The sequence below is a fragment of the Dendropsophus ebraccatus genome, chromosome 15 (genome assembly GCF_027789765.1).
Source record: "Dendropsophus ebraccatus isolate aDenEbr1 chromosome 15, aDenEbr1.pat, whole genome shotgun sequence".
NCBI lineage: Eukaryota > Metazoa > Chordata > Amphibia > Anura > Hylidae > Dendropsophus > Dendropsophus ebraccatus.
This window is the reverse complement of record NC_091468.1, coordinates 49,675,759-49,702,742: the sequence shown is the minus strand read 5'-3', so window position 1 is coordinate 49,702,742 and position 26,984 is coordinate 49,675,759. Positions and strand designations below refer to the sequence as shown.

The 26,984-nt window shown below is 41.2% G+C and overlaps 1 protein-coding gene across 3 annotated transcripts in view; it reads right to left on the bottom strand.

Moving 5' to 3' along the window:
- Positions 1-4,435: 4,435 nt before the first annotated feature.
- The window catches only part of SNAP25 (synaptosome associated protein 25), an 83,724-nt gene continuing 61,175 nt past the window's right edge, over positions 4,436-26,984 (bottom strand). For 2 of the 3 annotated variants that reach the window (XM_069954149.1, XM_069954150.1), the window contains exons 5-8: positions 19,728-19,845; positions 13,839-13,964; positions 11,356-11,500; positions 4,436-5,737 (exon numbers count right to left, since the gene is read on the bottom strand). In XM_069954149.1, the coding sequence (XP_069810250.1) occupies positions 5,669-5,737; positions 11,356-11,500; positions 13,839-13,964; positions 19,728-19,845 (458 nt within the window). In that variant the 3' untranslated portion in view covers positions 4,436-5,668. Of the gene's footprint in view, positions 5,738-11,355; positions 11,501-13,838; positions 13,965-19,727; positions 19,846-19,979; positions 20,098-26,984 lie in introns of all 3 variants that reach the window. The other variant, XM_069954151.1, reaches the window with a different exon arrangement.

The following is a 26,984-nucleotide window of genomic DNA, read 5'->3' as shown; positions in this document are numbered from 1 at the left end:
ACCAGACCTGACCAATATCGCCATACTGTGACTGTATAACACCACCAGACCTGACCAATACCGCCACACTGTGACTGTATAACACATCCATACCAGACCTGACCAATACCACCATACTGTGACTGGATAACACCGCCATACCAGACCTGATACCAACATACTGTGACTAGATAATACCACCATACCAGACCTGAACAATACCGCCATAATAGAACTGAACAATACCGCCATACTGTGACTATATAACAGCACCATACCAGACCTGACCAGTACCACCATACTGTGACTGGGTAACAGCACCATACGAGACCTGACCAATACCGTTATACTGTGACTGGGTAACAGCATCATACCAGACCTGACCAATACCACCATACTGTGACTGGATAACACCGCCACACCAGACCTGACCAATACCACCATACTGTGACTGGATAACACCGCCACACCAGACCTGACCAATACCGCCATACTGTGACTGGATAACACCGCCACACCAGACCTGACCAATACCACCATACTGTGACTGGATAATAACACCGCTATACCAGACCTGACCAATACCGCCTTACTGTGACTGGATAACAACACCATACCAGACCTGACCAATACCGCCATACTGTGACTAGATAATACCACCATACCAGACCAGAATAATACCGCCATAACAGAACTGAACAATACCGCCATACTGTGACTGTATAATAGCACAATACCAGACCTGACCAATACCGCCATACTGTGACTAGGTAACAGCACCATACCAGACCTGAACAATAGCGCCATACTATGCTGGATAACAGCCTGGTACTGCACTATATATCCTGTCTGGCACTGCACGTGTGTGTATATGTAGATAGATCCAGCCCGGTACAGCATATACAGTATATATCCTGTCTGGCACTTCACATGTATACTGGTACTGCACGTATATATATATATATATATATATATATATATCCTGCCTGATACTGCATGTATATATCCTGTCTGGCACTGCACGTGTGTGTGTATATATATATATATATATATATATATATATATATATATATATATATATACAGGGCCGATTCTGGGGTTTCTGCCCCCTGAGGCAAACCTCAGGCGGCCGCCCCGAGTGATGGCCGGCAAGCCCCCCCCCCTCCCCCGCATACAAACGGCTCACCTGTCCCACGCCGCAGCCGGCCCCCGCTCTCCGCTGTTTCCACATCCCCTCAGGTCCCACGATGTCACCCGGCAGCTGTCACGGACCTCCAGGCTGTGGTGAGTAAGTGGGGTGATCGGGTCGTCCCCCACCGACCCCGGGCACTCACCACAGCCTGGAGGTCCGTGACAGCTGCCGGGTGACATCGCGGGACCTGACGGGATGTGGAGAGCGCGGGCGACGGGACAGGTGAGCGGCGGCTGTCATTTTTGTTAAGTGATACTTAACAAAAATGACAGCAGGGGGGACATAATGCCGCCCCCCTGCCGGACCGCAAAATCTGCCGCCTGAGGCGGAAGGCTCATTCCGCCTCATGGCAGAAGCGGGCCTGTATATATATATAGTACTGCATGTATATATCCTGTCTGGCACTGCACGTGTGTGTATATGCGTGTGTGTATGTAATATATGTATATATATATATATATATACACACACATATATACACACACACACACACACACACACACACACACACACACGCATATACACACACGTGCAGTGCCAGACAGGATATATACATGCAGTACTATATATACTGTATATATATATATATATATATATATTTCTATTTATATATATATATATATATATATATATATATATATATATATATATATATATAAATTACTGCATGTATCCTGGCTGGCACTGCAAGGAAAAATGGGACAATTCAAATTATTCTATGACTGTATGTAGGGTGACTATAATGCAGTCCTACAGGAGCTGCAGTCACAGGGTAGCTTTGTATATTGACAGTGTGGGACTACAACTCCCAGTGTGATCTGTCTGTGCAATCTGTGTCTCCATTTAGTCTGTGAGGAGGATGGGGGCACAGACAGCAGACAGACCACACTGGGAGTTGTAGTCCCCCCCCCCCACACACACTTATGCAAAATAGCAGCCACCATACAACATCCCCCCTCCCCAACCACACACACCTTATAGGTGACAGTATATACTTACCGAAGGGGGAAGGAGCTGTCATGTCTGAGGTCCGGCAGGCAGCTGACAGGCCAGACAGGAGAGCGGCCTCTAGCTGCTGCTGCAGGAGGAGAGGAGTCTCCTGTCAGGGCTTCTTCTCAGTGACCGGGACAGAGAGAGAGAGGGTGCATCCATGTTTTATTTCCCCCTCTCTCTCTCTCTTCTGTGATGCCCTGGCTTTTACACAAATACCGTTCCCCTCACTCAGGCAGCCACTGCCGGGCCCCTTGTTGTGCCGGGCCCCGTAGCAGCAGCTACGGCTGCTACTGCGGTAGTTCCGCCACTGACTTTAAGATAGCTAAGTGGCGTTCTAGGCTTGTGTAAGCTTAGAATAAAGCAACAGCGTGCATACTTGCCTTCCATTCCATTTAATCAGAGGACACAGGACCCCCATTCTAGCAATCGATGAGATGTATACAGAGTCAAAAGTCTCAGGGAACCCTTTTATGTCAGTAACAAAAGGGAAAATTATGTATCTGACATCAGTAATGGGTGAGGGGGTCTATCTTTTAGGCTTTGTCTGGAACATGGCCGCTATTAGGATAGCTGCCATATTGGATCAGCGGCAAGTTTATCCAACAAGAAGGTAATCATCTATCATGTAAGATTATCTCCAAAATTCGCAATATCTCCTGTGGTTCAACACAGAAATTTGCAAAAAAGTACGGAATATTTCCTCTTATGCACAGCCATTTGACGTGTTCAATGTATTATCCATGGTTCTGAACACAGAACTGAATCTGAACACAAAGCAATTTTCTTTTTTGAACCACAAGAAATATTGCTAATCTAATCGCGGTCATCGATTTCACAGACAATTCTGCTCTTCTTTTATATGCTACATGACCACCTTCCCGAAAACTTTGCCCTTGATCTATTGCAGCCATGGCGAACCTTCGGCCCTCCAACTGTTGTAAAACCACAGCCATGGCTCTCCAGGCATGATGGGAATTGTAGTTTGGCAACAGCTGGAGGGCCGAAGGTTCCCCATCCGCCATCTATTGGGATCATCTTCCAGACATAGTGTAAAAGATAGCCGCCCCCCACGTCATTTTTCCTTTAGTTTCTGAAATAAAAGTACTGAGAGTTTCAACTCACGCTGTATATTGTGATTATTCCATGGTGGACTGTCATAGGCCCTGACATACTGTAAACCCTGAACCCTGATGGAGCCCTCTATCCCATAAATGTAGACCAATACTCTCAATGATGCATGATTGTTGGGTTGGGTTTATACCGGCACTGGAGGTTTTGTTCGACACCATGCTGGAGACCCAACAGACCCCATTAAAGTCAATGGGGTCCATTGGCTGTCATTGATATTCCGCATGAAATTGATCTGTCTGCTCTTTTTCGATTGTTCTGCCCCATTACTAGAGCACAGAAATAGATCCAGCTCTACAAGTTTTGCATCGGAGCCAAGTAGCTTTATGTCACATCCGACTCCCAACACTGTGGAGGAGATTTATTAAACATGGTGTAAAGTAGAATTGTCTCAGTTGCCCCTAGCAACCAATCAGATTCCACCTTTCATTTTCCAAAGAGTCTGTGAGGACTAAAAAGTGGGATCTGATTGGTTGCTAGGGGCAACTAAGACAATTCTACTTTACACCAGTTTGATAAATCTCCCCCTGTATGTGATAGGCTATGTTCACACTGCGTAATTTTTCAGTAATAAACGAACGCTGATTGCAATGGAACATTACATTGAAGTGAATGGCTATTTGATTTGCGGGCACACCCAATGGTGCCCGCAAATCAACACTAAATAAAGAGCATTCCTGCAGGAACCTCCTGAATGCAGCCTGGCGGAGGGCAGTTTAACAGCGTCTCTTGCTATGCAACAGACGCTGTTAAACCAAGTGTGAACACAGCCATAGCCATGTTCACACAACGTAATATTTCAGTAAAGAACGGACGCTGATTGCAATGGAATCAGCGCCTGTTCTTTACTGCAGGAGCAGCATTGCATTGAAGTCTATGCAGCAGACGCTGTTAAACGTTGTGTGAACATATACTGTTTATATCGCTATGACATTGTAAAACCTTAAAAGTTGGTTCCTTTCCACTGGACCTAAAAAGTATATTAGTCATTTCATGTTATTCACAACCCAAAGGCGTTCTAGGATCTGGATGAACATTCGACAATCTGTTGGTTGCAACGAGAAAGAGGAAAAAACACTTTGCTCCCGAATGTGGGTGTAACGGAGTGACACGCGTCCAAGAAAAGCAAAGAAACCCAGGCCATTCGATTTATAGTTTTTAATTGTTTTAAACTAGCTACAAAATGTCAATCACGTCACAAACTGACAGGAGACAGAAGGAATTTAATAGTACATGCTGCAATGATTTTGATATCACAGTTTATCTAGAGTTCATTCATTTAGATTATTGTCTTAATTTTAAATCTACTTAAACATCTCAGCGGTTTGGAGTGCATAGCTCTAGGTAAGCAACAGAACCTTAAAAAGAAAAAAAATAAATAAATCCACGTGGGGGTAAAGTGGCTAACAAGACCCAGCCTTATAAAAATTACATATCTTTGTACCATTTTAGACTGTAGTCATTTCCTCCAAAAGAGGATCCTCATAAACAGTACCCAAACCCTATATTACAACCTTATATGTATATATATATTTTTTTTTTGTATTTTATATATCACCAGCAAAAAACGAACAAAAAAAATTTCAACATTTTCTTTGCTGGATATGTGTGCCAAGTCTGTCCTTTATAAATAAAAAAGCATGATAATGATTAAATAGAACAATATATCGACAGAAAAAAAGTGGCACTACTGCAAACTTGCTGGTATAACATAGTCCCAACAGTGTCCAAATACTCAGCATGCTTTTATTGAATGTGCTACTGCCGAGGGAAAGGTCTTTGTATGTAGGCTTCTAAAATGTCTATTTATCTTCATGCATAAATGCATAACTCACGTCACTTGTTAGTGCAATGCTTATTATAGTAATATAAGTTCACGTTCTAATCATGAAATTATAACAGATGGAAGCAACATTGAACCCAGGACAGTCCCACAGCTTAAGTATCATCATGACATCAAAAAAGGAATATAGGCAGTAGCTCTGTGGAATGTCACAGATTTACAAGAACAATACTGTATAGAGTAAGGATAACAGCACGTTAAACATTCCTACACTGTTGTCATTCAGCAAACATCATAAAAAAAATGATAGAACAAAACAAAAACAAAACAAAAAAAATTAACTAAACGTTATAGTGAGCTAGCGTAGATCACTATATACAACCTTTGGAAAGGAATATAAATCATAATTACAAGTATAATTTTTTTTTTTTTTTTGGAAAGCTGACATACTACACAGGACGACATTTACAATAGGGTAGAAGGGAGGGTGATATGTGCATGTGTGCAAACCTAGTATGTAAATACCATGATAAAAGCATGAAAGTACTGTCTTAGCAGGACAGTTTTGAGCAGAAAATAAAGGTTTGTGTTCTCTAGCCACTGCCCAGCATCTTTGTGGCACGTGTGTTGGCCTCGTCGATCCTGGCTTTGTTGGAGTCGGCCTAGGAAAAAACGAAGAAAAACAATATAAATATCCAGGATTGATAGATTTAATCAAACTCTTAAGGTAGTAAAATATGGCTGCGTCCAGAGTCATCCATAATAACTTTACAATGCATTGGTTGTAAAGATTTCGACCATTTCCACTTTACCCTTACTATCATTGAAAGACTGATTACTTTGAGGGTGCGGTCACACTACGAAATCTGTGCAGAGAACATCCTGCAGATTCCGCAGCTCGCCCCTGCTTAACTCTCCACCCATGCCATAGACTCCATCAGTGTCAGACTGGGGTATCTGGGGCCCAGCAGAAGAAATGATCCTGGGGGCCCACCAATGAAGAACTAGTGAGAAACAACATGTCAGTCAGTGTTAATGCAGGTTCTAAAGCTGGGGGCCCACCGGAGGATCCTCCAGTCCTCTGGCGGGCCAGTCTGACACTGGACTCCATTCTATGCTCAGGTAGATTCCACTGTCCGCCCAAAGAATTAACACATCTATTGTTTGGGTGAATGACGGAATCTGCCCGAGCATAGAATGGAGTCTATGGCATGGGCAGAGAGTCAAGCGGGGGCAATTGACAGAATCCGCGGGATGTTCACCGGTTGGATTCCGTAGTGTGATCACACCCTCATGGAGAAAATTAGTTGTACAAAGGCATTGGGTTGATCTCACTAAAAAAGAGGTTCCTCTTTTTTTCTCAAATCTCTCCTCCCCTCTATGGATCTCCCCGCATGGCTATCCTCGAACTGCCAAACTTTGCAGGACTTATATGATTCGGAGTCCGTTAAGAAGTTCTCTGATTTACAGTCTGGTTCGTCTCTCCAACATACTAATTTCTTCCAATACTTCCAAGCTAGACATTTCCTAGATTCCTTAAACTGGCCCCCTCCTGATTTTTTTTGTTTAGATGGAAAGGTCCCACTAAAGGTTTAACGGCAGCTTACAGCTTGTTGACAAATACATATCCCGATACTAACTGTCCTTTATTATTTAAGTCGGGGGAGGAGTTGTGAGAAACTTTTGAGCAAGAACGATGGCGCCAAGATGGTCCCCCCCCCCCCAAGTAGCACATATGACTTAGCGACCCATGACGTACCTGGTACGTCATGGTGCCGCGGCACCGATCCCGGCTGCAATCTGCAGCTGGGCAGTGCCTCTATTAGCCGGCACGGATCTCCCCCCCCCCCCCCCGCAATGCGATCGCAGGGGGCAGATCCGTTCTTCTGCCCGTGCCCGGCCTCAGCGTCGGAATGACGCTGATCCCGGCTCGGCAATAGATTGCTATGGCCTGCAGCAGGCCATAGCAATCTATGATCGATCTGATGGATCTTTGCTGTGTATATACACAGCATTGATCTCTATGAGAGAACAGTGCTTTGTATATACAAGTCCCCCAGGGGGGCTTCTAGTTTATGTAAAAAAAAAAGTAAAAAAGTGTTTTTATCAATAAAAAATCCCCTCCCCTAATGAAAGTCCAAATCACCCCCCTTTTCCCATTATAAATATAAATAAATAAATAAACATGTTTGGTATCGCCGCGTGCGTAATCGCCCGAACTATTAATTAATCACATTCCTGATCTCGCACGTAAACGGCGTCAGCGCAAAAAAATTCCAAAGTGCAAAATTGCGCAATTTTGGTCGCATCAAATCCAGAAAAAAATTAATAAAAAGTGATCAAAAAGTCGTATATGCGCAATCATGGTACCGATAGAAAGTAAACATCATGGTGCAAAAAATTACACCTCACACAGACCCATAGACCAAAGGATAAAAGCGATATAAGCCTGGGAATGGAGCAATTTTAAGGAACATATATTTGTTAACAATGGTTTGAATTTTTTACAAGCCATCAGATAATATAAAAGTTATACATGTTATATATCATTGTAATCGTAACGACTTGAGGAACATGCATAACAAGTCAGTTTTACCATAGGACGAACGGCGTAAATGCAAAACTCCCCGAAATCAAAACAAATTCTTTTTATTTTTCAATTTGACAGCGCAAATGATTTTTTTCCAGTTTCGCAGCATATTTTATGCAAAAATAATGCCTGTCATTGCAAAGTACAATTTGTTTCGCAAAAAATAAGCGCTCATATACGTCTCTAGGTGAAAAAATGCAAGGGCTATGGACTTTAAAACATAAAATGGAAAACGCAAAAGCGCAAAAACGAAAATTGGCTTTGACCTTAACGGGTTAAATTACTCCAATCTATGTTGGCAGGATTGTGAGCAGAAGGCTAACCAGTTACATACAGTATGTGGTGGTCTTGTCCAAACCTCACTGTTTTTTTAAAAGAAATCTTTACATTACTTGCTCACTTTAAAACTCCCAGCTTCCTCAACACTCTCGTCCTTTGCAATTTTAGATCTACATTTTTTTTATTTTTAGACTTGCTATAGCCCAAAAATGGAAATCCCCTACTTCATCCATTCATCCATCCATTGATGAAGTGATTTGCAGAGTAAACCAACGATGCTATAATGAAACTCCTAACGCTTTAGTTGCTTCATGTCTGCTTAAACAATGGTCCACCTGGATGATTTCCAAATAATTTCGACCATTTCAACAGACCTTTATTTGCACATAGTCACGCAATTGTTCACAATGGCAGAAAGTTAGACAGATGGCCACTAGACATGAGCAAATCTATTGTGATTATATCTGGAGAATGGTGTAAAGATGTGGCCCTCACCACTTCGTGAACTTCAAATAGCAAAAAATGTATTCGTATCATAGCAGATAACAAGGACGAGGACGAGTGAACGGGTGACAGTCTGTTTCGACTATTTGATGTTGCAATTTGAAGTTCACGAAGTGGTGAGTGCCTCATCTTTACACCATTCTCCGGTTCTTCTGTGGTATTAGTGCCGAGACATTTCTTGTTGAGAGCAAATCTATTTTGTATGGATAAAATATGTTCTAAAGTTCCCCAAAATTTGGGGTTTGGACAAATTTTTCAAAGGGCACCTACAATTATTATCCCTACATATTGTGTAATAGGGACTTAAATCAAGTTTGTTTATTTGTGTATGTGTTGTGTTACTGCACACTTTAAAGCGATCCTGTATTCAGCTACCAACTCACTCACCCAAATCACCCATCCGTCTGCAGAACTGAAGTTCTTCCCCGTCATGTGTTCCAAAGTGCCTTGGTTTGACCAAAAAATATTTAATCTGCAGCAGCTGAGTCAATGAGGCATGGCCTAGGCCTGCTACGCTGCCCTTTTCTTCTTCTTTCTTCTTCCTCCCCATCATCTGTAATGCCCTTGTCAAGTACTTCTTCACATCATTGGAAAATAAGGAAGGAGAGGCATAGCAGTCCTAGGGCACAGACGCCCTAGGCCATGCCTCATTGACTCAGCAGCTGAGGATTAAAGATTGTTTTTTCACCAAACTAAGGTACCAAACACATTTCGTAACACACGACCAGAAAAGTCGAGAATGCTCGGCAAATGGGGCGGTACCTGCAGTTTGAAGGGGTGGCAAGCTGAAAACAGTGTCACTTTAACCTGTTACATTCAGTTAGTGGTATAAGCAAGGGAGGAAAGGTCCCTATACTCTTTATAGTGATGTTGGCCAGACACTCCTCTGGAAGTCTCCAGAGTCTCCAGCAACATCATGTGATGGAATTGATGGTATCTCATCCTAGCCATTAATACATAATACCAGGGTTTATATATACATGTTTTGTATCCTAGTGGTGCAGACATTGTCCATCTGTGGGATTAGCCCTTCTGTGTGACTTCTACCCCTGTGACTGCTGTTGCATCATACATTATACATCTCAAGTACTTCTACAGTAGGACAAGTTTTTCCTTACTCAAAACCTTTTTTTATTTTTTATTATGCCCTACCATGTTTGACCATGATAGTAATTATTGTACATATGTCTTTAGAAGGTTCATAGATGCAGAACTGTATTACAGGTTATTATTCTTCCCTAGAAGCTCTATGGAATATGATTGGGTACGCCATAATTCTTTTGTCAGATTTTGTATGGAGTGTTCAAACTCAGTTATGTAAGCATAAAAAAACAAAAAAACAAAACATGATCTCCATTAGTAAAGCTTAACAAATGAAGTAATTATCACGAATAATTATTACTGTGGTTAATACTTGTATACACTTTGCATGCTGACTGTCCGTGTTTAAAAGGATCTGCCCTGGTGTCATTTCACTGCTTTATCTAATGTGCACACTTTAAATAGCAGTCAAATCTCTCACAACAGACAGGATTACACTTAGTGCACTTCTTAGGGCCTAAGATGCCATATGGGCCAGCTCGCTCCAGAAAATATAGAAGGAATTGGCCTGAAAGGGAGCGCTCTACTCTGTAACTGCATCTTGCCACTCAGATTTAGCTGTAAGACTGCAACAAGCTTATATAGTGGCTGCTAGGATATCTCTGATGTTGTTTAGGTATCTGTCAGACAGCTGGCTTTATGATTTCACATACTGTGTCTTATCACTGCACCAGGTAGGGGTTAAAAGTATAATAAAAGTATATAAAAGGCATAGCTGCTATAGAATATAAACTCTCTTTAAGCCCTTAATGACAATTTTCATTCTTACACTTGTTTAAGAAAAACCCTTAATCTACACACCCAATGGTACTTTGGTACTTTTCCATAAAATATGCTGCGAAACTGGGAAAAAAATTATTTGTGAGGTGAAATAAAAAATTTTTTTGGGTGGGTTTCGTGCTTGCAGTAAGTCAGTCAATACAATTGCAACGATCCAATTTATATATAATTTGTATTAATTTTACTACTTTTAAAAAATGTGAACTGAAAAAAATTATGTGCTCAAAATTGTTTAATCTGACCCTTATAACTCTTTTATTTTTTTAGGTCTATGGGTCTATGTAAAGAACCATTTTATTGCCATAATCAGTAGTTTTTATTGGTACAACACTTACATATATGTGACTTTTTAATCACCGCATGCAGTGACACCAAGTATTTATTTATGTTCTGTTTTTGCATTTGTTTACTTTTATTTATTTAGTTACTTTATGTAGTTTATTTACTTTCTTTCTTCCTTCATTATTATTTACTTTTATTTAAAAAATAGGAAAAGTGGGGTGATTTAAACCCTTGCAGCTCCCCTCCAGTGGATATCTCTGAACAACACCATGATTTCTTATAGAGATCAATGCAGCACATATATATACTGCATTGATCTAAGTTCTTCGAACTTGCAGCCTAGGCCTGGCAGAAGCGTTAGGCTGCTTTTGCAACAGATTGGCTTCCTGTGATTGTCATACAGGGAGCCAATCCGGCCACCAGACTACCAATCACGGGCGTTTATACAGTTTAAATGTCATTTCTGGTGAGCCAGCTTTGGCAAGCCACTAGCGTGCAGGATCTACAGGCTCAGCTGCAATATCTGTGAGAAAAAGTGATGCAGGGTGCCTGTATGCCCTAATACCTATATCATTTTACTCTAATATTGTAATCACTTACATATATTACATCACATTCACACAATTAAAGTTTTAGTTAATGCCAACAACTCCTTCAACAACTCTGCATTATTCTTGGGAGGGAGGGCAGGATTTGAAAGAGAAAAAAAGTCATGCTTATTTGCTTCCAAAAACTTCTGCTGACCTTCTCCATGATCCTGTCGATCTGGCGATTCTGTGTGTCAATCTCATTACCCATATCAAGAGCCATGTGACGTAAGTTTCCAATAATGCCACTGACTTGCTCGAGGTTTTCATCCATTTCGTTTTCTCGAGCATCATTTGTTACTCTGCAAAAGAATACAACACAATGCTTCAAACACTACAATTTTATTGTGTTAATATTTCCAATCAGTAGACTCCAGGAATAAACCTCACCGCTAAACTGCTTTAGGCTATGTTCACACTACGTAAGTTATGTAATAATCACTACCATTGTTGCCGATTTGCAACAATGGCTGTGATTACTATGTAGCTTACGTAGTGCTGCCTTCTATGGAATCCAGGCCGGAGGAACTGACATGTCCGGCCGCACGCTCCATTAGGAGCAGCAGGAATTTGGATGCGGGCGCACACTGATGTGCCCGCAACCAAATTCAGTGTCAGATGATCTTCTTTGACACCGGCCATTCCATGACCCGGCTGGGTCTCAGAACAGCTGGTCTCTCACACCATGTGAACATGGCCTTAATCTGCATATCTACTTAATGACCATGTAGTCACAGTAATAGACCCCTGCTAAAGCAGTCAGTGGAGCTTAGGCTGGGTTCACACTGTGTTTAAGAAGTGTTACATGGTCTTCTGACCTACTGTATCTTGCTAAATAAGTGGAAGTAGCCAAGTCACTCACTGACTATATTTGGGCCGTTGAAATGAATAGGGTCTACTGCATTACACAAAAGTATAAGCCAGAACACCTTTCTTGGAGGGATGCTGAAGGAAAGCTGGGATGTACTGCTTGACCTCACCCAGCCTCCTTCTCTTCTGTACCACCTATAGATTTCAATTCTTATTTGATTATGTGAATATCTAACGTTACAGGATCTCTCTCGATAGCAACACTTTCCCCCCATCCACAATATGGCCAATATGGGCATTTAACGACCATGTTTTTGAACGTCCATCATTTAGAGGAAAAATGACGTGTATAAGTTCAAAATAATGGGCGTTATTTGGCCTCTAAATGATGGATGTCCAAAAAAAAGCCACCAAAAAATTACGGTGTGTTAACCTAGCCTATAAGTGTAACACCACTTTATTTAATTTCTATAGGACTAATGGAGCCAAGAACAGCCATTCCCACAGGGGACTAAAGACCTCTATTCTCCACTTAGATCTCTGGTGGTCGGAATCCCATTAATCATACACATTCCCAATACTGTGGGTCAAGTGTTGGTAGGTTAAACCCTTTATGTATGTCCTGGGCTACAATACCACAGTCAATGGACAATGGTGCTGTTCTTTCTAAAAATAAATAAATAAAAGACTTACTTTCTATTCTCACACAACCCCCATTGGTTATGACACATATACTGATGTTCACGTTACCGGCCTAGTTGCCCAAATGACTCTAAGCCCTGCTATGATCAAGACCAAGACTTTTGGTCTACATCCCCTTCGGATAACTGCTTTTAATCCAAAATCTGTCCTGGGGTCCGTTTGGCAGGTGATGCAGTTATTGTCCTAAAAAATTTTTTTTTAACTTGCAGCCCTGTGTCCAATGTGGCCTAGAGTGTGTGTGCCCTAGACCTGCACTGCCCCTTTCGACCGTCCTCCCCACCCTCTTCACCATTAGGAAAGACCCTAGGCAGGATTTCTCCCATTCATCACAAGTGATGAATAGGAGATATCCTGCCCAGGGGCATTCCAAATGGTGAAGAGGGTGGGAAGGAGGCACGGAGAGGCGTCGCAGGCCCAGGGCCTAGGCCTAGTTGTTTTTCAGGACAATAACTGCATCACCTGCCGAATGAACCCCAGGACAGATCTTGCATTAAAAGCAGCTATCTGACGGTTTGAGAATGGGGGGGGGGGGCAGATTGTGGGTACAGAGTGCTTCAAAATGAAAACTCCTTGCAGTTGCTGATATAATGCGGGTAACAGCTCCAATTTACATAGAACTTGAAAACTGTCTAGTGTGTATGGGAGTCTCCTGAATCTCTCCTGACAAATGTCAGGAAAAAGAAGGATCGGGAATGATGGGTTTAAACTGCTTGATTCTTTTGTTCTTGGGGAAAAAGGCCAAATCTGGTCGGCTTAACCCTCCCTATTCTATTTAGAACAAATAAATGCTTAGCCAAGCCAACATTCATGTGTATGGACGAATCGGGAGACACAGTTGTCAACCATACGAGCGTTCCTTCCCATGGTTATGGGCACCTTTAGACTTATAGGGGGAGATTTATCAAGCCTGGTGTAAAGTGAAACTGGCTCAGTTGCCCCTAGCAACCAATCAGATTCCACCTCTCATTCCTCACAGACTCTTTGGAAAATGAAAGGTGGAATCTGATTGGTTGCTAGGGGAAACTGACCCAGTTTTACTTTACACCATGTTTGATATATCTCCTCCATAGACCGGAAATCACAATTGTCAGTAGTTCGATTGCCAAAATTAGAAAACTCAATGCTTACCTACGGACAAAGCCACCACTAATGGCCATCTGTTCACGTTCATCCACGACACGTGCAGGCTGACTTGCAACAACTCCATCTTGGTTATTACCCCAGGCTTTTTTATAAGCATCACTTGATTTAAGCCTACAGAAAGCACATTGTCAGTGACCTAAAAAAGCATAGCAATCCGGAATAAAAAAATAAAATAAAAAAAGTCACACTCTTCATGATGCGACATATTAGAGCTGATTCAGGCAGATGAGCATTCACAGGGCATCACCTTATACCGATATATCATGAACCCAATTATCTAGTGCTGACAGTGATCAGCTGTGAGATCCTCAGATTGAATTATCACTATAGTCAGACGTTCATCGTCATCGATAAACACATTTTTTTTTTTATACATATTTTCATCTGGTAAAGAGGAAAACATTGAATCTTATAGTTGACATAAAACACACAAATAAAGACATACTGGCAGACATACAGTACACAGAACAAAACTGCCAAGTATAGTGTGTACATCACATCACATGGACATGCCCTCTAATTGACATAAATGATGGCTAGTAACTATGCAATGGTTAGGTTGCATAGTGTCAGTATTACTAAGGAATTTCAGGGACTTGTAAAAACAGCTACTATAAGACTTCTTTTTTTTTTGCTCTTTGAGATAATATATCGGTACTTATAAACAGTTACCATACATCGAGAGTTGATGTACAAACCTTCGTCAACAAAGACAACAGAAAAAAAAAAAAAAAAAAAAAAACTAGCTAAAGTGGAATGAATGCAGCAGCGAACAAAACAAGCATTATAGCATTAATGCCCAATACACCTTGTTCATGCACAAGCTGGTGGCATGAATAGGAGGTGAGACACTTTTCACTAAGCACAACTGCTCCAGTGGTTCACTATTGCTTTAATGTACCATTAGTAACAGCTGTTACACGGCAGAACCAGTCAAAAATGGAGGAAAAAATCTAAAAAAAACAAAAAAAACAAACACAAAATAAATCTTTTTGGGAAAAAACAAATTTGAGGGTGGTTTCACAATCAACATTTTTTTGGAAAAATACCACTGTACTTTTTGATGCGGATGTTTGAAGCCAAAGCCAGAAGTGGATCCACTATTAAGTTTATATGCTGCCCTCATATAAAACATAATAAGCATCTTAGGGTATGTGCACACTACGCTTGCAGACTCTGGTGGACCGCGCACATCTCTGCTGCTACCATAGGCTTCATGCTATGGTTTGCCAGATTCCATCGTCGGTCTGAAGAATGAGCGGGTTCATTCTTCGGGCGGACGGCGGAATCTAGCAAACCATAGAATGGAGTCTATGGTAGCAGCGGAGATGTGCGCGGCTGCCAGAGTCTGCGAGCGGGCGCGAGTTGCGGTATCCGAGACGGCTGTTCCGTCGGGATTCTGTAGTGTGCACATTCCCCTATTTGGAGATGAGCGAATCTACAGTAGGAACAAAGCAAATCGCTTCTTTCCTATCTGCATTCTGCTCATCAGGCTGCGGGCTTTGAAGTCTGCTTCGCTCCATGCCGCTCCTCCCAGGGTGCTAGGAAAAGATGGATCCAGTCCTGGGAAACTAGGAGACGTTTCCCAGGACTGGATCCATCTTTTCCCTGCACTCGGAGAGGAGCTGCACAGACTTCAAAGCCCGCAGCCTGACGAGCGACATACAGATAGGAGCAAAGCGATTTGCTTCGTTCCTACTGTAGATCATCTCTAATCTTATTCTTAGCTCTCCATGCTCCCCTGGTGTCCTCCACCACATCCAAGGATAGCACATCTCAGCACTGACAGCCTGCTTAGCCAATCACTAGCTGTGGCACAGTCCCATCTCACAGTCAGTGATCAGCTAAGCCGCCTGTCACTGCTAAGGTGAGATCTCCTTGGAAATGAGGCAGCAGCAGTCAGCGGGGGACCCAGAGACAGAAGGACAAGGGAATTTGGCAGCTCTGCATCATACTTGGAACAGACATGGACAGATAGCTAACAGATAGATAATAAATAATACCTCTTTATTAGCTGATGGCTGTTTGCAAAGTTATAAAGTCATGTTTTCCACCCAAGTTCATAGAGGTGGTGCTGAGCTGCAGCATGCTGCACTACTCTCTACCTTACCTGTTCCTGCCCTGCATGATTCATGTACAAGACCAAGTGCTGTACATCAATCATACTGGGCAGGGAGGGGTAGGGGAGGGAATAGGCCTGCATGCTGCATCTTACAAGTGCCCTTTAAGTCTTTGCTTTATGTGCCTTATTCATACTAAATCAAATCTTAGCTTTGGCCAAAAAAAAAAAAGCATCAAAAACTGCAATGACATTTTACCAAAAAGAGTGTGGGTGTGAAACCATCCTCAAATCCCCTGACTGTATTCATTTGTATATGCCCTCCTGTAGCCTTTAATACATTGCTTTCTCTCATCTATCTATCTATCGAGATAGAACATGCTGGAGCTTAGGTTTACAAATAACAAAGTAGCGTTGGCTATAGCAACCAAGTATATGCCATTAAAGAGAATGTACCAATTCACTACCTGAATTATTATTTTTTTTTTACATAGGGCCGCTGTACGTACTGGAGGCAGGCCTGGCACCCCCAGTGTACCGTTAGCTTCCAGTACATAGAGCGTCCCTATCTGCACGTCAAGAAACCAGCACAGAATGCGGAAACCAGGCAGAGATTTCAAAAATAGATCGTGCCACTGGGATCTTCCAAAAAAAATTAATTTTAGGTAGCAAATTGGTACATCCGTTCTAATTGCTCAACCAATAGCCCAGGCTGCTAGGGATGAGGAGCCTTGTTAAAGGGATTATCCAGTGCTACAAAAACATGGCCACTTTCTTCCAGAGACAGCAACACTCTTGTTACCAGTTTAGGTGTGGTTCGCAATTAAGTTTCATTCACTTTAATGTAATTGAGTTACAAAACCTGCACCCAAACTGGAGACAAGAGTGGTGCTGTCTCTGCAAGAAAGTGGCCATGATTTTGTAGCTGGATAACCCCTTTAACATCTACTCATCTACACGGATGTGTAGATTCCCATGGATTATCTGCATCAATAGACGTGCAAAAATATCTGCCAGCTCCATCCAGCGGCATCCTACAACTTTGCTAACTGTACATTATTACAATAGAAGGGAATCGGGGACAGAGTATTACTGAATAAAGAGGTGATAATTGTATCAGGTTGGAAAACCCCCTATGGGAATTCCTTGAGAAACACAGAGAAATTTTACCCATAAAAATCACTTTAAGAAAAAGCAATGTATTCATTCAAAAGTTGCAGAAGGGCATTTACAAGCCAGTACGTTAAAGTTATCTGAAGGCGGAGAACTCTTTTATTTAAGTAACTTAATTGTGGTAACCATTTTTGACTGGGTAGCCATAGCTAGAACCATTAAAATCTAGGCATGCCTGCAGTGGCAGATGATGATATGTGCAGCATTATCTGGGATTCTCTTACTCTTCTTCTTTTTACTACATGAAAAGGAAGGTTGTGATGACCTATAACTTTATGGGCAGAATATAAATCTATCTGCTATTGGATCAGTATCTTTTACATGATATCACCCTGGTAGGAAATTTTAACATGGCAATATGTACAAAATAGATAGTAATGTTATATAATAATCATAGTAATAATCTAGTTTATTGTTGGGTGCTGGGACTAGTGATGAGCGAACGTGTTTGTATGAACAAGACGCTAATTGTTCGTGTTCTCCGATCACAAACAATTAGCAGAATTTGTTCGATGATCGGAATGGTTATAATGATCATTTTAGAACATTTTCAAACATGTGAATGTACGCAACTGCCTAAGTTTCCTTCCACCAATTTGAAGGAGCCAGTGAGCGTGGGGAAGGAAGGGCACATCAGGTAAAGTAGTAGCCATGTTCACTACTGGCATTATTGTGATTGGCTGTACGATTAGTGTCATTACGTACGTTACATACATGCTATAAATACGTGACACTGAGGCAAATTTTCTCACAGTCTCCTGATTCTTGTGCCGTTCAGTAGGGAGAGTGACACGAGCAGGGACAGCATCTGAATTTAGTTAGGCAGCAATAGTCACAGTGGTAGTTAGTCAGTGTAGGTAGGGAGAGCTGACCGAGTAGGGCTTAGTACATTGTGAAATTGCCAGTGTAGGGAGGGTGACAGAATCGCGTTTTAGCACTATAAGGATTCATTTCTAAACCCTGTAGTGACCAACAGTCCTTTTTAGGGCTAACTCATATATAGTACTATTATTATTATTATTATTATTTTCCATTAATCTTTCTGTCTGGCTCTGCTGTGTGCCAGTGATTGCAGAGTGTAAGTAATATACACAGTAGTATATAAGTCATTGCATATATATGCACGGGCAAAGATACGCCAATGCTACGTACTGTACTTGCTTTGCTATTATGTATTTTACGCTTTTGACCTGATATTTTGTACACATGTGTGTAATGTTCATGAATGTTCAGAATACGAACCGATCATGATCATTCTTTTTTATGTTCGGGATCCGAACCGAACATCCGGATGTTCGCTCATCACTAGCCAGGACAAGTCTATCTGAAAATTTTGTAGATGTAAAATGTTTGTAGAAAACTCTAAAAATTGTTACTCTACATAGAATTACCTTAGGCCTCGTACACACAGTCGTACAATTGCAGACCCACCAGTATAGGACACATTACAGTCTATAGGTCGGCAGGTATGGACTGTCCTGTACTGTACACATTACAGTCTATGGGCCAATGCACACAACTGGGATTGTCAGGGTCCATAATTTGGTTGGGAGCCTAGACCGCAAAAAAAAAGTAGGACCTGTGCTTATACGGTCTGTTTTTTGGTCTGGGCTATATAGATTTTAATCCTGTTCACAAGTGCATGGGCTGTAATGGCAGGTCAACTACAATTATGGACTATGCCTTACAGTGCACTACGATCTCGCCCATGGCTGTGTGGACGAGGCCTTGGCCAGCCACACTGTCAAGAGTGACCAAAATAGGGTTAGGCACAGTCCCCGCTATACTGCACATGACTTACTCATTGTTTGTAACTTTCTAATACGTGCTGAATCCAACCTCTACGATAGTCCAGACTAAAATAGACTATTTATAATGCACATTTTCACAGAGTTTATCTTATACCTTTATCTGAATTTTGGCTGCAATTACATTACAGCTATTTCTCCAATTACTAACATGCATACAAGCCGTTATATGGGTCAGATTCATATGGACCATGTACAAAAAGACCCAGATAAAATATTATTATCTTTAGTTCTAGACCAAATATTATGCAATGATGTAGAAATACATGTGTGCATTACAATATAGCCTATTCCGAGCCGGGGAGAAGAAGAACTTCTGATGCATTATCACTCCTGGATATGAACCGATGCGAGAATCATCCAGAAAATTGACAAGATGCCCCCGCAAGCTTTTAGGAATTATCTACATGCAATACTATAACATTTCAACATTTCCGTCAACCTTGAGGGAGAAGAAAAAAAAAAGATTGCCATTTTGTGGATTATAAATTTTTACTGTTATTGTTGACATCTTAACTGATTTATTTAAATAAGACGTCAAATATTTCTGGCGACTTTTTTCAATTTTTTATTTTTTTTATTATTTTTTTTTTTTAGACGGAAGTGTTGAAGTATATATTTCTGAGAAGGGAATGCAGTGCAATCTTCACTGCAGAATGCCTGATTTTAATATGTCTACTTCCCACTATCTATTCTATGAGATGGATACTGATCTCTCTGCATGCCACATGCTTTTTTTTTTTTCCTGCCCATGTGTCTAGCAGCGATGATCTCGGCAAGGCTCAAGGATCAGCCTCGGGTGCTCAAAGACTCAGGCAGGCAGGCAGAACCTACTTGTTACATGGACAGACACATAGACCACAGAATTTTCCTAGGTCCGTCAAATTCTTTTCTGCTTCTTTCATGTCCTTATTGATTTGCTCCATCCCTTCCTCGATGCGTTCCAGTTGTTCTGATTAAATACAAGCATTATATCCCCACAGAATGAAGCAGATGGAAAAGGACAAAGAAGAAAGACAAAAACTTCAGACATTCACTGTGACAAAAACTGGACACCACAGAGCATAGTCGGTACCCAGTACCTACTTGTTACAAGGACATATGAAAAGGCCACAGCATTTCCCTAAATCTTTTAAATTTTTCTCGGCCTCCTTCATGTCTTGGTTGATATGGTTCATGCCTTCTTCAACACGATCAAGTTGTTCTGGTCAGGACAAAGGGATGACAGTGTGGAATGAAATTTTATTTGTCTTAAACAGAACATGATAAAGGACTATGAAAACGGATCTGAAATTCAATGCATTACGGGATGCATTGGGTGGATGTTGATCATTGGGGGCTTTCAATGAGAAATGGTGGGTTTGAGTTTTTTTTTTAAATTTTGAATGGAATAAAGTAACAATAAAATGAACATGTGCTCAATTTTTACTTTGCTGGACAATTATGTAATGGCATGGGACACCCGGTTTACGGTTTGTGAAGGCTCAAGACATTTTCTATTGACAAAAGACTTTGTGCAACATCCAGGTCAGCAAATAATTGTTACACTATCACAGATCATTGTCATGACACAAGCCAATGAACAGAGAGCTTCTAAAAAAAGAAAGGCGTTAGCATTGTCAGGCAACAGACCATTTTTTTTTTTTTTTGGTATCATGAACCGCAGTAGCAAAATGAGAACACAACTTCATATATACATAGATTTGCATATTTTTAAGCACAGATACATGATAAGCTACACAAACGCCTACAAAGATAATAGCCTTGAAGCCGGATAATACACTCAGACATTGGATGGAGTTACGCATTAAGCACTGATTATGTGTGTTTCGCAATCCCAAAGGTGTCATGTGGATGCCAGTATTATTAGTGGTGTTTGTAAGGGTTTGTGTGAGTATCCAAAGGGAATAACTTTAGTCTTTTGGGATCCAAAAAACAACAACGATATGGCCCATAAATATAACAGATTGAATGAGCCCATTGGAAAAGTCATGGAGTCATGTAAAAAGTCAGAATTCTAAGATGATAGAATAAAATTCCAAATATTATTATTATTATTATTATTATTATTATTATTATTATTTTGAATAATTATTTATTATTATCTCAAAATGAATCTTAAAGGGGTGTTCTCGTGAAAAAAGTGCCACACCTGTCCCCAGGTTGTGGGTGGTATTGCGACTAAGCTTCATTCATTTCAATGCTGTGAAACTCATACCCAAACTAAGGACAAGAGTGGTATCTTTTTTTGTAGGAAAGCACGCATGTTTTTCTAAGGCTGGATGACCCCATTTAAAAATGATCTTCTATCCACAGTATATAGGGATAGCGGACTGGTGGAGGTCCAACTTCTTAATTCTCAGTAAGGCTCATAAGACCCATAGAGATTAAAGAGAGCACTGGCAGCACCATTCATTTGAGGACATTTGTCTGATGGTCTCAGGATTGATGGTGGTTCCAGTGGTCAGACCACCATCTCTCTGCTGGTTATTCCCAATCTTGTGGACAGGAAACAACTTTTGATCATGAGAATACCCCTTGACGCTGGGTTCACACTATGTATATTTAATGCTGTATTTGGTCCTCATGTCAGGTCCTCATAGCAACCAAAACCAGGAGTGGATTGAAAACACAGAAAGGATCTGTTCACACAATGTTGTAATTGAGTGGATGGCCGCCATATAACGGTAAATAACTTCCATTATTTCAATACAACAGCCGTTGTTTTAAAATAACAGCAAATATTTGCCATTAAATGACGGCCATCCACTCAATTACAACATTATGTGAACAGATCCTTTCTGTGTTTTCAATCCACTCCTTGTTTTGGTTGCTATAAAGCCTCAAACATACAGCCTCAAATATACGTAGTGTGAACATAGCCTTAATCTATTCTGACTGCCTCTTGGAGAGAGAAAGATTGGCTCCTGCCTCATGGGACTTTTTGTATTCCCCTAACCAATGTTTTAAGATCTAAAACCTATTCCTTTCTATGTCCTCTCCCACCTTACTGGTTTAACTAGATGGGCTAGGTTCACACACACCGTCTTTTTTGGCCGTTTGTGTCTGTCTTTTTGGACATCTGTCATTTTGAGGCTAAATAACATCGGTTATTTTGAAATCATGGACGTCATTGCGAAATAATGGTCATTATTTGGCCTCTAAATGACAGACGTCCAAAAAGACGTCAATTAAACAGCCAAAAAAAGACAGTGTGTGAACCTAGCCATGGACATATTCCTTTTTCCTACTGTACTATGTAACTGTAGTCTTAACATTTTTTATCTCAGAATTTTGACTTTTTCAAAACTTGAATTATAATGAATTATCAGAATGCAAAGTGAATGTACAGAAGAGAAATATAAACTGAATCAATATTGGGTGTGACTGCTCTTTGCCTTCAGCATTAATTCTACTATGGCAAAAATCTGACACAATTTCATCTCACATAGCCACCAATTACAGCTCCGCTTTCTTTCCTCAGAATGGTTGCTATGTGGGCATGCTCTTTTCCTCAGTCCCGCCTCCAGCCTCCTTCCCACTCGGCTTGTTAGTGCAGCCCCTTTTTAGCTCATCATCAGAGCCGTCTGCTCTGATGGACAACTCATTAGAAAACGGACTGCGGCAGGGCATCCGATTAAGCGCGGCGGGCATCTGATGGTGTGTAACACTTGATATAGCCTGTAAAGTGGTACATTCGCTTTAAGACACACTAGATGGTGTTGAGATCAGGGCTCTGTTGGGCCATATCATCACTCCTAGAAATCCTTGTCCTTCTTTTCACTGAAGACAGTTCCTAATGACATCAGTTGTATGTTTGGGGTCATTGTCCTCCTAAGGAGACAATCAGACACCATCCTGAAGGTATTACATGATGGATGAGTGTCTGCCTGTATTTCTCAACATTGAGGAAACATTAATTCTGACCAAATCCCCAACTCTATTTTCTAAAATCCAGCCCCAAACTTGCAAGGAGCCTCCACCATGTTTTACTGTTGCCTGCAGACATTCATCACTGTACAGCCCGTCAGGAAATATTCTGCCTTGTTACAGCCAAATATATATATATATATATATATATATATATTATTTTTTTCTTCAGTCCAGAGCACCTGCTGCCATTTTTGTGCACTCCATTAACAATGTTTTTGTGCTTAGTTGAGTCACTTGGCCTTGTTTCCACATTGAAGGAATGGCTTTTGGCCACAATTATTCCATAAAGATTCCTTCTGGCCAGACTTCTTTAAAAGTAGATGGTATGCCTAGGGGTACCCAATGCTTCTATGGGCCTCAATGTTGCTTGCTTCTTTATGCTTTGTGCTTGTGCTTCTTCAAGAAGTAAATATTGAAACCTTTGCCTGAAATATTTTCCTGGGAGATACTTTACTTGTGCAGTATAACTACATTAATTGGGGAGATTTATCAAACATGGTGTAAAGTGAAACTGGCTCAGTTGCCCCTAGCAACCAATCAGATTCCACCTTTCATTCCTCACAGACTCTTTGGAAAATGAAAGGTGGAATCTGATTGGTTGCTAGGGGCAACTGGGCCAGTTTCACTTGTTTACACCATGTTTGATAAATCTCCCCCATTGTGTTTTCTTGCTGTGATCAGTGTTGCTGGGGTGAATGATCTATGGCAGGACACAGTCTTCTAGAGCCTCACCTTTGTAACAGAGTTTGGCTGCTCCTCACCCAGTGTAAAGCCTCCTACACAGCTGTTTCTGTTTCAGTTAAAGTGACTCTATACCTACAGTTATTGTCCTAAAAAACAACTTTTATACTTGCAGCCCTGTGTCAAATTGGCGTGGCCTACAGTGTCTGTGCCCTAGGCTTGTACCGTCTCTCTGTCCCTCCTCCCCGCCCTCTTCACCATTAGAAATGCCCCTGGGTAGGATTCCCTGTATTCATCACCTGTCTGAACACTGCACATGTGGTGGATCATTAAGGCAGCTGTGCAGTGTTCAGACAAGTGATGAATAGGAGGAATCCTGCCTGGACCAGAGGACAGATCTTGGATTAAAAGCAGCCATCCGACAGTACAAGTGTTTTTTTTTTTGGGGGGGGGGGGGGCAGATTGTGGGTACAGAGTCACTTTAATGACTGTGTTTCAAGCTACGTAAGAAAATGATGATCATTATCACATGGTGTAAATGATTGGTAAATCAAACGTCTGACTATAATCCTACGAAATCCTTGAAGAACTGATGCTGTTTTGAAGGTAAAGAGGTGGCACACCAAATATTCATCTGATTTAGATTTCTCTTCTGTTCATTCACTTTGCATTTTATTCTATGTACATTTTCACTTTGCATACTTTTTTTCACACCTGTCTAAAATTTTTGCACTGTATATTAGTTAATGTAGAAACCTATTGTTTTCCACCACTGGGGAAGTCACCAGGCTTGAGAAAATACTTTCTTGGCAAGTCAGGGTCTTTGTGTCTGACCAGATTTCACAGGATTTTTTTTTTTTTTTTTACATCTTGGGCACTGACAAAGCTATCTTTTAGTAAAGACACTTGCAGAAGTAGCGGGGTACCAAGTAAAAGAAGAGATTTTATTGCTAATCTAAGTCATAACTTTAAGTTCTGTTTTCTTATATTACCTTTCAAATACTTGCCCACTAATATGTGTTTTTGCTAAACCTCAGAGATTAACTTAAAGGAGAAGTCCGGCCCCGGCAAGGCAAGGATGTGACAGGTGGCAGGGGCAGGGGAGAGTATGAAGAATTGCTTACTTCTCCCTATGTCCACAATGCGCCATCTGACCGGCAGCAGGACCCCTACCGGAAGGCATTTTCCTCTGAGTTATGATGATGTCACGACTTGGGGGAAGATGCCCGTCCCGGCTGATGAACAGCCCGCTCAGCCAATCAGTGACTGGAGCATCGTCCCGACCCAGTCACTGACTGGCTGAGAGGCCAGTCCATCAGCCAGATCGTGATGTCAGCTCTGGTGGAGATTCCGCTGCCCGGGGGAAGTCCCAGAGCAGCAATCCTGCACTGAAGAGGCATTGAGAGAGGTGGGTTAGTACCGTTTGTTATTTTCCCTCCATGGTCTGCCTCTAAAAAAAAAAAATCCTGAGGCCGGACTTCTCCTTTAAATGAAATCTGTCAGCCTCAATTCATGTTCGAAACTGTTGACACTGTTAGATAGCTGACCAAGGAGACACACAGTACCTTTACTATATCTGTCTGTTTATGGGGATAAAGCATGGATTAGATATCTTTAATGTATATATTGTCATGCTTTTAACACGTGTAACTTTTGTTACCTTGAAGTTTGCAGATTTGTAACTAAATACATGGTCAGAAATGCATTTATGATTAGACAATGTAAGCAGTGACAGGACTGAACAGTTTAGCACCAGAGACAGAGGTATAAAATAACATCATGGCCGCCATCTTGCTGCTCCATAAGTTCTAATAACCAGAAGCTTATAGGAACAAATATGTAATTTGCTGGTGGTGATAACTTGGATTTTGCTTTAGGGGCATCTATTGTGCCATTCTAGAGCATCATTAGTTATTTGCAAAAAATAATTTTATATGTCACATGACTTATATTAATCTATATATAATATATTCTATATATCTTTTCCTCTGTCTCTATTAGCAAGTATCCAGTGGGCATAGACTGTACGGCGAACAGTTAGCTTGACTAGACCTAGACGTAAATGGAGTATGGTATGTTCCATATGAAATGTAGGAATGTACCTGGTTATGGACATATATATGGACAAACCTGTGTTGTGGGACAGTTAAATGGGCTGTAGGGGGCAGATGCTGACTATGCTGTATTTTAGAGAGATTCTGTAGACCTTTCATAGTCATATCAACAGCCAGATTGATATAGCTCTGTGTGTAGACAACGGATATACAATAATGCCAAGTAAAACTTGACATCAAGCTACCACTCGGGCATAGGTGTGAACATTGCCTTCTCTGAAGATGCCTGCCCTGGATCTTATTTGGTATATGGTATGATATGGGGTATCCAAAACCCCCATTTATTATATAGCAGCTTCATGTATTAGAAATGTGCTATATCTGTGTACGCCTACATAACCGTGTGCACACCTATGCCCTTGGGTCAATACTTCCTTGTAAGTCATATAACTTAGGCTCCAGAAAGCTGTATTTTAGGAGAAAGAAAAAGAAATGTGCATTTAACAGGGTTGTCTACATAAAATCAAACCTAGAACTCGCTTTGTATTCGTCCCCATTTCATTGATTCTCTAAGTCCTCGTGGGTATTTTTCAATTGAATAGACTTGTTCACCTAAATGAACATTAAAATGCTGCCATGTCGCGGCCTAACCCAAAGCAAATTCATCAATTCATTAAGATGCTACAATTTCATGTATATTTTAATAGTAACATTTAGGGAAAGTCCTAACTACAGGGGGTTGTCCAGCCTGCACATATTTATTTTAACCCACGCATATTTCTGAAGAATAAGTAATAAAAAAAAAATTAAAAAAAAATTCACAAAAAATCTTACCTACCTGGCTCCCACACCATTCCCAGAATCCTGAAGCTCTGCGCTCTCTCTGTATGTTGTTGATTGTGGACATATAGACAACAGGTCACAGGCCTGCTCAGCCAATCAAGTGGGACACCACTGCGGCCACTGGTTGGCTGATCGGTCCTGTAATATATTGTCAGCAAACCCGATGTGCTGTGAATTTTTCTTAAAGGGGAACTATCAGCAGGTTAGACTGATGTAACCTGCAGATAGCTCCTTAATGTGCACAGGGCGCAAAGGAGGAAGGAAGGTCTTATCTTCCCCCTCAGCGCCGTTCCCGTGCAGTTAGTAGTTGAATCCATGGTCCGGAGTACCATTAGACGGTCCCCCAGGCCGTGGATAAAACTACTAACTGCACAGGGAACAGTACCGAGGAAGAAGGTAAGAGACATACCTTCCTTCTCGGTGCCCGTGTATATTAGGGGGCAAACAGCGTGTTAGATTTGTCTAATATGCTGAAAGTTTCTCTTTAAATATCTTGATAATTATATTTATTTCAGTTTGGTTTTATATTTTTATATGGGCACTTAATAGTAACTTCTAGCACATGGTCAGATGGAACCAT